Source organism: Coturnix japonica, chromosome 3 (assembly GCF_054131305.1).
Source record: "Coturnix japonica strain WE chromosome 3, WE-NBRP24, whole genome shotgun sequence".
Classification (NCBI taxonomy): domain Eukaryota; kingdom Metazoa; phylum Chordata; class Aves; order Galliformes; family Phasianidae; genus Coturnix; species Coturnix japonica.
The window spans coordinates 90,874,403-90,886,320 of record NC_140665.1 but is presented as its reverse complement, the minus strand read 5'-3'; the positions used below and the strand labels follow the sequence as shown (position 1 = coordinate 90,886,320).

Sequence of the window (11,918 nt, the reverse complement as noted above, 5' to 3'; positions counted from 1 at the left end):
CTGGAAGATTTGCTCTGTCACCTTCCCAGGGACCGAGTTGAAGCCAGCAGGATGTAGTTCATCGCATCCTTCTTGCCCTTCTGATAAAGCATTCCATTATATTTTGCTGTAATACTTCTTGTATCTGGATAGAGATTGGCAAATGAGAACAGGAAGGGCTGAGATTTGCCTCTTGAGCCACATGCTGAACAATGTGTGTCTAAAACTCCTGTTCTCCTGGTGAATCACATAGTGATAAGAAAAGCTCCTAGAAGTATTTCCTGCAGAATGATATGTTATATTGGCAATGTAAATCTGGCCCAGGCAAACAAACAAACAAAAATAGGATGATATCATAAAAAATCCACATTTATCCATATGAAAAGCCTATTTTTTTAAACAAGCACAACTTCTATAACTAGTAAGTGGGGATAATGCAAGAATGAAAGCAACCTGCTAGAACCGAATTTTGAAGTTTCTGATCAAATTCCTGTTATTGTATTGTTAAGGAAATGGCCTCGTTTGCTGAGCTGAAATGATCCTAGAAGAGCTTCCTGTTTAAAGCAGCAGGGAGTGCAGCCCCCAGAACCATCAATCATACGATTCATAGCACTCGCCCGACTGGAGCATTGCAGGAACAGTGCTCCATTCAGCTTCAGGAGAACCCTGTCATGTTATGAACTGCAGGATCTCAAAGTCAGTATTTCTCCACTGTGTCACAGTAGTTCTGTAATAGGACTGAGTATATTTAGGAAGAGATGAAGCACCTTCACTGTGCCTGGGGATCAGATCAGTGCTCTCACAACTCTGAAAAGCAAACTACATAGCATGCATACACGTTTCTTCCACAGAACAGCTAATGGTGACTTAGTTTAAGGACTAAAAGCCCAGAGCTTAAAGGTTTATATCTCTTGTAATTATAAATTATGTCTGCTGTTGCTGATGCTTATGCACCTTCATCATGGCTGCCATGTTCTGGTGATTAGTGTCACAGAATAATGGTGTGTTTTTAGTTTTTTTGGCTGTTCTACATTTTTCCCATGGAATTTCATGATAACGTGGTACCTTCAGATGGAAACTGAGAACAGTTAAGCTCTTCATTGTTTTCTCAGTGTTGTAATTGTGCTCCATATTTAAACAAGAGGAGGAGACAGAGCCAGTGCTGCTATGAAATCTTTAGTGCTCGCTACTCCTTATTGAAAGCAAACGCAATCATAAAGCTAAATAAAAATGTCAAAATTAAGAACAGGATGAAGCAAATCAAGAAGTGATGTGTCAGGCAGATTTGCTCACCACATCAAAGCTACGTAGGCAAAATGTTATGAAATGATGTTATGATATTTTGATCTCTGTAAGAGCAGAGCAAGCTGGTGTTACGAACTGGTTTTGTTATATGCAGACATGTATCTCATTGTTCAAGCACAGGTAGCTGCTACCAGCTTAAAAGAAGAGATGGAACACTTCATTTGGGCTACTTGCATTTTCATGACCCTGCTTCAAATATGCCCCACAAGGATGATATATTCTAGAGACAGGTTAAATTTTCTGTCACTACAAATATCAGTTGTGGGAATCATGGAGAGAGAACATATATCTGAGATTGTTCATGACTTGAAGTAGCTCTCAGAAACTCTACTTGCTACTGTGCCCGACTGTTACTCACTAAGGTTTTTTGTGTGTTGAGGAGGGGACTATTTTATTATAACGAATATGTGTTGGACAAGGCTCAGATGCCTGCAGAGGGCCTCTTGTCACATGGGACATCAAGACATAACTAGCAAAGTTAAGTCTCAGTGAAGTACTTTTATGCTCAGTGCCTGGCTGGTGTGAGGCTCCAGGATCACTTCTTATCAGGTCTCTAACCTGAGCAAATTCCCTTGTCCTGCTGCTCTGAAAAATGAAGGCTTCCTCATAGGACATATGGCAGCAATTTCTTGATGACTGAAGCCAGACAAAGGAAGAGAAGAGCAGGTGGGTCCTGGAACAAATGCAGAAACATTTCAGCTCTGACTCAGCGACAAGTTTAATTGCACTGGGATGTTCCAGGAGGTGTCATCCCCCCTTCCTCCTTTCCATTCATCAGCTGACAGCCCTATTTCTGCGCATACCACTGGTTCTCTCTACTGTACAGTCTGCAGAAAGAAGTAAGTTCCACAGTTCTCTCTTTCTCTGTCTTAGCTGTGACATGAAGCAACTGAAAGGAAAACTTAGTTGGTAAGCATCACTTTAAACTGCATTTTTGTTACGTACTTCGCATCCCCTCCTACACTTCAACCTTTTCTCTTAGAATAAACTTACCTTACTCTCCAACCTTATCTTGGAATTAAAAGTAAATCTTAAGCAACTCTGGCAAGAATAAGGTGTGCTATTCTTTCAGAAACTATCCAAACAAAGAAGAGTCTTAGTCCTATCTTATTGCACTCACCGAGGGCAAGTGGGAGGGATCCTGGGAACTGAACTCTGTGTGGCAAGGATCAGTTTGAGAACCTGTAACATCAGATATCAGGAAAAGTCAGGTTTCTCCTTTCAGCTGGGAGACAGCCCGGAAACCTGAGGAACTTGTTAAAAGCAGTTATTTCCATGGTGCTGTTGCAGTTTAACAGGAAACTAAATGATTTATCAGTGGTACGTTTATTCATAAGAATTCAGTATGATTTTTTCAAAGTAGTTAGGGTGGTAAAATAGGTCACCTTGTCAGTTCCTGAGGACTGTTTGATAGATTGACAAGTAGATTTCCATCCCATCGACACATGTCACAGTATTATACATACCTAATTAAGCTCAAAACAACCATTTCTGAACTCATAATTTAGCTTTGAGGTTCACTGTTTTTATTGCAGTTCTGCAAAAGAGCCACTAATGCCTAAACTTTTCAATCATCGGTGACAACAATACCCCACTTGCACTGAAGTTATTTCCACCTAAAACACTGCACTGTCAGTTTGTATTGTTTTCCCATAAATTATTTCATGAATAGGATTTGCTTTGAAAAGGAGGCTCATTTATTAGAGCAATGTCTTGCTGCTCAAGTCAGTTGTTTTGTCCTTGTCATGCAGGCATGCGTTCCTTTAGTCAGGAAATTACCATTTCTAAGATCTGTACCTGAGAGCTGCTACTTACAGCTGAAAAGTCTAGTGAGCTTTCCCATATCCCTCTGCACAAGCCCTGCTTGACTTTGCTAACAGACAGCATTGTAACTGAAAAGCAGCATGGGCTGAGCTGGAGTTTAAGTTCCCAGGTGGCACTAAAGCATTTCCCCATCACAGAACTTACAAAACTTAAGTGCTTAGATGAAAGAAAGTTGGCCCGAATGCTTGTTTGTTTTTGATAGTTGCTGCCTTAAAAGTGGGGAGGCTTCTTTGCTCTGTAGGAATGAAACACAAGAAGAAATAGAAAATCAATGTAGAAAAATATTTCCTTTTTTTTTTTGCTAATAACTAAAGAGAAAAACCAATGTTACGGGACCTAGTGATGAGCAGTACCATCATTAAAGAGTTCCTACTGACATTAACGGGAATCACACGGGGCACTGCATTACCAATATAGCAGAACTGGCTAATTAGAGATTACATTAGATTAGCAAACAGTCGATACATGTGAAACTTATTGTGTTGGAATGTTTGAAATACTTGAAGGGACATCAGGAGGCTGCTTTGGAGGAATGGTGAGACCTGACCACAAATGGCCAAATCCAATAGCAGAAATGTTGACTTGGTTTGATTGGTGTTGGCTTCTGCAGAAATGTTTTTCTCTTTAGAATGAAGATTCAGGTATTTTAGCCTAAGCGGAGCCACAGAGGTAAAGCTAAAATAAGACTTTACTCTGGAAAAGGGATAATCCCACTAGAGCTAATACGGAAACTTGTCTTCTTCTTTGTCTGTTGTGCTAAAAGGAGTTCTAAGGATTGTTCCTGTCTTCTGATTGTGAATGTGTTCTCAGCGCTATCTTACTGAGCAGAGAGAGGAATGAAAACTGCACCCCATGAGGTGCATCTGATAACATTGTCCCATTGCTTCTTCCTATCCTCTCCACAGATCTTCTCCTTTGGTTCTTCATTGTTTAGCGTCACATGGTTAGATTGGTATTGTAAACAACCCAATATCTTACACGGTCATTCTGCTAAGCAGTATGTACAGGAAACGTCTGTTACATGGAGGCTACAGCATTTGGACAGAGTAAGTGACCTCTCTGGGGCTGAGATGCTTTTGAGCTCATCTTTATACAAAACCGTGAGCACTTATGGAACCATGGAAACTTAATCACAGGACACCGGTAGCTCATGATAAGCTGAACCACTCTCTGGGGATATTTAAACCAATACATCCCCTCCTGAAATCTGACTGACAGCTGTTGGTGGAATTTCCTCATGAAGTAGGAAGGGGGGGGGTGTGCTACAGGAAAGATGAGGAACTTTTTAGAAGGGCAGGTAGTGACAGGACAAGGGGAAATGGCTTTAAAGGTGGAAGAGGGTAAATTTAAATGAGATATCAGGAAGAAATTCTTTACTGTGAGGGTGGTGAGACAGTGGGACAGGTTGCTCAGAGAGGCTGTGGATGTCCCCTCCCTGGAAGCATTCAAGGCCAGGCTGGAACTGTGAGCAACCTGGTCTAGAGGGAGGTGTCCCTGCCAAAAGCACATTTCTTTGTCATTGTCTAATGCACACCTTCCTAAATAACAGCACAAGAGCATCTTCTCCAAACACTGTGTTTCTTTCCAATGGAAACTTTGGACAGATGCAATCATGCAACTTAACGCCTTAGCTGACAACTATTTGTAATGATAATGGAGTTTACTGTATAAATAAATATGTCTTTCAGGTTTGAACTCTGAAGATGCTGAAGCCATGCGAGGAAACGCATTTTTGTATTTTCTCAGCGTATGCATTGGAAAAAGAATTTAAATCAGTGGAAAAACGAGGTCTGTTTTAAAACCAGTTGATTTTGTATGCCATGACAGTATGAGCTTATTTTCAGCTAATTGAATCCAAGAGCATCATTCAGCAGGTCGATTCCTCGCCCCATGTATTTCATGCAATTCCCAGTAACACCACCTCTCTGGATTTATTTAGAATCATTCCTTATGACCAGACTGCTTCAGAAGCAGCTGTGGGCAGTCTTTATAGTGGCCCTTCCGCAGTTTCAGGTGAGAAAGTTTAGATTAAGACTTCCAAATATTCGTGTGTTGGGATACGTCTGCTTATTTCTTTCTGAAAGCAGCTCCTTGCTTTACTTATACAAAAACACCGTGCGGCTGCTTCTCAAGCTGCAGATGCTACCACGCTCGTAATCGCTTGTCACACACGGAAGAAAACTAATTAAAACCACTTATTTGTAGCTATTAACCAGCCTCTTTAACTGCAGACAAAAGACCACACTACAAGCTAAAACATAAGGGGAGAGCATGGTCTTCAACTGGGTAAGAAAAGCTCTGGATATTTTCAGATAATTACACTTACCTCAATTTTCCTGCTACTCCCAATTAGAATTAATTGTGGACTGAAATGGGTATGCAAATCACTCACCTTGCTGTTCTTCGAGCTAGGAAGACAAAACATTTCATTTTCATTTCTCACGTACTTAAAATCACGGTGAAAGTCTTGTGCTTGAGGGAAGCTACATGAGCAGTGTGATACGCAGGCAAAATGTGTATGTTTAGTGTGATTATAGGCAAAATATACAATACTTATAGGTTAAATGTTTAATAAAGTTCAAGGAATAACCTGCAGCTTTCTGCCAAGAGATCCATTATTCCTGAGCAGTTACAGATTCAGAGAAGTACGTTCCATTGGAGGCTCCTCCACCGTTTAGAACAATTAATGCAAAAAACTTAATTCATAAGAAGAAAAGCACTGACACAATGGAGGACTCCAATAGATGGACTTCCCAGAAGTCAGAATTGGAAGAGATGGGGTTTTTTTTGCCCAGTTGTTGTGAACTCTTTATGATAGGGATGGAGCACCTCACCATAATGAGAAGAGGCTGAGGAAGCTGGGGCTGCTGAGCCTGGAGGACAGGAGCTGCATCCCCTCCATGTCCAGAGACACCTTTAACTTCTTTACAGTGCGGGTGACGGAGCACTGGAACAGGCTGCCCAGGGAGGTGGTGGAGTCTCCTTCTCTGGAGATATTTAAGACCCGCCTGGACGCCTACCTGTGTGACATGGTGTAGGGAGCCTGCTTTGGCAGGGGGGTTGGACTCGATGATCTCTAGAGGTCCCTTCCAACCCCTACAATTCTGTGATGCTGTGACCTGTATGAGCACGCAGAGCACAGCCGGGCTCTGGCCGTGGTGCCCGCAGCCAGGACAGGAGGCACAAAGGAGGCAGCGGGCAGCGCTTCGTTGCGGTTCAGGTGACGGAGCACAGGCAGTGCAGAGCTGCGGGGGTCTCCTCCTCGGGTATCCCCACAAGACCCCATGGCTGAGCACGGCGCACCCGGCGGCCCTTCCAGCTCCATCCGCCGTGTGGCCTGTGACACCGGGCCGCCCCAGCCCTGGCTGCGCACAGCCGCGCTCCGTCTGGCCGCCCCGCAGCTGCCCCCGGCCCAAGGGAGGAAGATGCCGCTTCCTCTCAGGTGCTGCCGTCTATTTCTGAGCGCTCACTCCCGCATCCTTTTCCCCTCGCGGCCGCAGGGCGAGGCTCCAGGCCCCGAGCGCTACCTGAGCGCGGCCCCGGCCCCACCTCAGCGCCGGGCGGCCCGATGATGCCGTCCCCTCCCATCCCGCATCGCCCCGCACGGCGCCGCCCCCCGGGCTCCATCTTCCCCCTCCCGCCCCCCGCTCCGGGCCGATTGCCCGTCACTCCGCGGCTGCTCCCCGCTCCCATTGGCTGTAGGCGCCGTCAGTCGGCGGCGGGGCCGCGCCGGCCCCTTGTTGTCACGGCGCCGTGCGGGGCTGGGGCTGTTCGTGCCGCCGTTGTTGCCGCCGTCGCCGCCGCCTCCTCGGGCGCCCGGCACGGAGCGGTTCTGTCGGCCTCGCCGCCATGGCCACCAGCACGACGGGCTCCACGCTGCTGCAGCCCCTCAGCAACGCCGTGCGTCTGCCCGTCGACCAGGTGAGGGAGGCTGCCGCGGCGCCGCCCGCCTCGCAGAAAGCGGGGCCGCCTCGTCTACCTCGGCACCGCGGGACCTGGCGCTGGCGCTGCGGGGCGGCTGCGGGGCCCGCCGCCATCCCCGGCCCGCAGGGTGCGAGCTGAGGCCGAATCGCGGCCATCGACCCCCGGGGCCGCTCAACCGAGTGTCGGAGCGGGGATGTGCCACGGCCACGGCAGTGCTGCACTGAGCGCTCAGCGGGGGATGCGGAGTTAATGGGGTAACGAGCGGGGCACGGAGCGGAGGGCTCCCCGAGAGCGGGTCGGCCTCCTCTGTCCTCCTCGGTGTCTGTAGGTGTATCGGTAACTTCCGAGTGAGTTGTGTGGGTCTCATGGTACCGGGGAACTTCGTGTGAGGAGAGCTTAGGGGAAAAAATGCTGCTGTTAGTGCGCAAATGAATGGAACAAGAGCAGCAGGCTGCCCTCCCATCCCATCCCGGGATGCTGCTCCGTGGTGTTCACGGGGCTCACCTCGGAACTAGGGAAGGGATTTGAAATGAAACCGCGAGGAAGGAGTGAGTGCATCCATCCGCTTCTGAGCTGCCTGCTCTAATGCTGTCTTCTTTATTCCGTGTGTCTGGGGGTAGGTGAGATACCCATGGGTGAAGGTGCATGGAGATACCTTACAAAATGCTGTTAGAAGCGGGCAGGCTATGGCTCTGTATGGCTCTGTGTGGCTCTGTATGGCTCCGTGCTGGTGCCGTGGCTTTATTGGGAAATAGGGGATGGAATAAGAGGTGATCGCCTGTTTTATGGCGTGTTACTGCTGTCCCCTAATCACCCGCTTGTAACTGTAGTCTTAAACATAGTGTTTTGGTTTTAATTTAAGAGCTGTTGATGTGGCGTTTTGGTGATAATGAAGCTATTACTTATCAAAGCCTGGAGATCTTCCCTCTTTTGAATGTGTTGCAACAGATGCTCCTGTAAAGGTGTTTTTGCAAGTAACTCTGCTTGAGCTCTGTGAGTTCTTGGGGATTATTAACGCAATGGAGGGCGTCTAAACTTAGGGTTTAGGAGATTACTTTTGTAATAAGCACTTAAAAAACATATGAGTTTTATTCTATATCAGTGGGCCACAGCATCAGCCCTGCTGTGTAGGGAGGGCTTTGACTGTGAATGGGGTATGAAGAGTTACAAAGTATGTTGCACTATGAATTCTCCTTTAACAGATTCAAGAAGGGCAACAAAAAGTAACACTCTGGGTTAGGGCTGTTTAAGCTGTCAGGTTGGGAGTCTGTCTTGGTGGTAAGTGTGTGAGAATAGAAGGAATAGGGAGAAGGAATAGGGTATGGAAACAGAGCTGTGCTTGGGATAGAGGAATGAATGAAGAGCTCCTGATCAGTGCATTGTTTCTACCATCTAACTCAAAGTCCTGCCGTGGTGGGTCCTACCATGAAGCAGGCACTCAGAATGATATGCTGTGCCAGTGGTTAAGAACCAATGGATAAACAAGAGTAGGTTTTGTTTATCTACTTCTCTGTTTTGGTTTTTACCACAAGTAGATGCCAATATTTATATCTAAAATATTGTGGTTTGCAATTAAGCAATTACTCTCTGTTATTATCCCACTACACAATCTTACTGGAGGCGAAGGTGTGGAGTCCAGGTAGTGTGTGCCTGTGCTGCTCTGCTGGCTGGGTGTGCAAGCACACAGGTGAAAGAAACTTGCCTGTTGGAACTGAATGTAAGTAGAAATGTCACTTACAGGTGAAGCTGATATCTCCAGTTTTGACCTAATTAATTGGATCAAGATCTCTGTGTGGGTTAAGTGCAAGAAAGCAGATGGACTGCTTGTGGTAGAATGAGAGGCACAGATCTGTTTGAAAGTAATGTGTGCTGCAGGATCATAGGGGTTGGTAGGGGCCTCTGGAGATGACCTGGTGCAGCCCCCAGTGTGCCAGCTGGTACCAGCATGGAAGATGGAGGGTGGCAGCTCTGCCAGAGCCACTGGGCAGGAGATCCCAAGTGGGGGATGGATCATAGGGGATCCCAAGTGGGGATGGATCATAGGGGATCCCAAGTGGGGATGGATCGTAGGAGATCCCAAGTGGGGATGGAGGATCGCTGTGTCCAACTCCTAGCTCCACACAGGGCCACCCAATCAGACTGTGTATCTGAGAGCTCTGGGGTTATGCACGCTGCCCTGAGGAGCCTAGTCAGTGCCTGACCTCCTCTGGTGAGGAACCTTTTCCTGATATCGAACCCGAACCTCTTTCTCCTCTGTGTTGCATGAGGAGAGCTGTGCTTCTTTAATGGTTTGCTCTTCGTGACCTTTCCTCTTGGTAGTGGACCACCAGTTGGCTACTGGGATGGGAGAGAGCTTGTTCTTCTGTGACTACACTGCACAAGGCTGATGTGGTAATTGGCCCTTCTTAACCCTTCCTTTGGCTCTTCCCATGTCTTGTACGAAATGAAATGCCTGCTTTGAAAACCACATGCTTTTTGTGGTGGGCTGCTTCTCTGCCTTCATTAAATCCCTCTGTTGATTTCAGTCTTAAGATACTGGGGAAGATGGTTGGTGTGACCAGCAACCTAAGTCTGTCTCTGTAGATTAAGGAAGGAAGGCATGCAGACCTTTTTATATATAGTTATAGGAAAAAGAAATGTTCTCCTTGGGGTGAAAGCCTCTATCTTCTCACTTCTTGGAGCAGCCAGCAAGAGAAGCATCCTGTTGACAGCTCTGTGTCTTGGGTCCTTAAAGTTAATGAAGAGTGAATGTATGTAATTGCCCACGATTCTCCCTCTGTCTTGTTTGACAAGAGAGGGAATAGGAGTAGTTATGTCATTCCCTCCCCTTACAGCTAGAGAAGTGCAACAAGAATTACCAGGAAGGCTTGGCTGCTGAAGAGTTTCATTGCATAATGCATCGAGGTTGCAGCTCTCAGCGTTGTGTTACAGCCTCGTCTCTCACCTAGGCTTCTAGTCTTCCCATCTACGCTCCTGTCATGTTGGTGTGCCTGCTGCTTGCTTCTTCCTGTGAGGGGAAGCCTTGGCAGGCAGCGTGCTGGGCTGCAGTCCGCTTCTAGCTCGGGCACTGCCTTGCTGATGGCCTATTAACAAGTCTCTTGGTGTGCCAGCTCACCTGTCTTTACGTTAGAGAGATTTAAGTTAGTTGTCGGCTGAGGGTGGTTCTAGGGGAGCAAAGCAAAGCTCGCAGTGTGGTCTTCGCTCTTCCCCTGCTTCCACCAGAGGGAGCAAAATTAGAATCAGAAAATCGGCAAAATTTAGTTGAAATATTCCAGCAGTTGATTTGCCATAGTAACGGATAGCAGCTTACAGAGGAGTCGCTGAGCAGCAGAGATGGGAGCTGGGTGATGCCGGTATGTGAGCATCAGCTGTTGGCACTTGTCTGAGAGATCGATGTGGAGATTGTGGAGCACGGGCTGGAGAACTGGATCAGCTACCTGCACAGATCACCTTCCAGATAAGATCAGCAGAGCTGCAGTGTTTTTCATCAGACGTCACCAAATTTCCTTGCTGTTTATTTCTACTCATCTCTTGTTATTTTCCCTGTTCCACCAACAGCAATTTTAGTTTTTGTTTGAATAATGTGCTCATTTATGTAGACCAGAGAGCTTTCTCTTCAAGAGTTCCAGAATCGAAGTCAGTCTTTATAAAGAATAGCTATGAAGAACTGTATGAACCATATGAGCTTCATACCCTAGTGATTGTGAGCAAGGCTGCTGCAGCTCTGCATTGCTTGCAGCACACGTGTCCTGGTGTTGACTACCTGAGCTACTTCAGCACGCTTTGAATACAACCAGCTCTGTGCAAAGCAGTGAACGCTGATGTATGTTGAGCCCCACATTTCTCCTGGCTGCCTTCAAGAAGGGTAGGCAGGATTATTTTCTCTTGTACGTTCCCATGAATCGTGCATTTCTTAAATGCATATGGCTGGAAAAATGCAACAGTGGTGTTTTGGCTTTGGATGCTTTGGAGATGAGCTCCTGCTGGAGTGTGGGTAGATGACCAGGCATGGAGGTGGTACGGGTAATCATTTTGTATAGCAGCCCAGTTGCCTGCAGGAAGCATCTGGACATATTTGATTGCTCTCTGGTATGCTGGGAAGTTTTGGGTGTTAGTGATGCTGTGGTCTGCCTTGTTTTCTGCCCAGGCAACCTCACACAGCATCCTGAGGACTAAAATGCTTGGATCTAATGAAAACCTTTTTGTTTAAATATAGAGGAGAAATTAAAACGTGTGTATAACTGTCCAGCATGTAGATGGCCTAGTATTTGACTTAAGCATTATTGAAGTATATATATTCAAGAGAGGTTCTAGTTGGGTATTAGGAAACATTTCTTCTCCAAAATAATAGTCAGTCATTGGCACAGGCTGCCCAGAGAGGAATCACCATCCCTGGAGGTGTTCAAGAGGCACTGAGGGATGTGGTCAGGCATGGTGGGGGTGGGTTGGAGTTGAACTCAGTGATCTTAGACTCATTAAGGTTGGAAAAGACCACTGTGATGAAAAAATGAAAACGCATGAAGAGCGTCCAAGCTTTATTCTGTTAGTGACTTCCGCTGATGTAACCCAGGAAATGTATGAGTAATAGAAATGAGTAAAAGTAATACTGATGGGCGTGTGAAATCCAAACGTTGAGGTGAGGGAGTGGTAGGACAAGCCCTTTGTGCCTCCCTTTGCCCCGTGCTTCTTATATTTGCCACTAGCAGTCAGAAAAATGAAGGGTGGGTGGTGGTGTGATTTCCTCTGGCAGTGGATGGAGGCTGTGGTGGGTGAGCAGAAGCAGCAAGAAGTGCTGTGCTCTGCATTCTGTGTGCCATTCCCTTTAAATGGGTGCTTCAGATATTTCGGATTTGCTAGCGAAGTGCAAGAGTGGTGGGTGTGCTGGT

The 11,918-nt window shown here is 46.6% G+C and overlaps 1 protein-coding gene and 1 long non-coding RNA gene across 2 annotated transcripts in view; one reads left to right on the top strand and one right to left on the bottom strand.

Moving 5' to 3' along the window:
- Positions 1–2,591: 2,591 nt before the first annotated feature.
- Positions 2,592–5,518, bottom strand: LOC107312198 (uncharacterized). Its single transcript, XR_004306711.2, has 2 exons — positions 5,435–5,518; positions 2,592–3,343 (listed from the first exon to the last, which is right to left on the bottom strand). It is a non-coding gene; the product is annotated as an uncharacterized LOC107312198 (long non-coding RNA).
- Positions 5,519–6,749: 1,231 nt separating this feature from the next.
- Positions 6,750–11,918, top strand: part of MBOAT2 (membrane bound glycerophospholipid O-acyltransferase 2) — a 73,070-nt gene continuing 67,901 nt past the window's right edge. Inside the window, exon 1 of the mRNA XM_015859410.3 lies at positions 6,750–7,029. Within this exon, the coding sequence (XP_015714896.1) occupies positions 6,958–7,029 (72 nt within the window). The 5' untranslated portion in view covers positions 6,750–6,957. The remainder of the gene's footprint in view (positions 7,030–11,918) is intronic.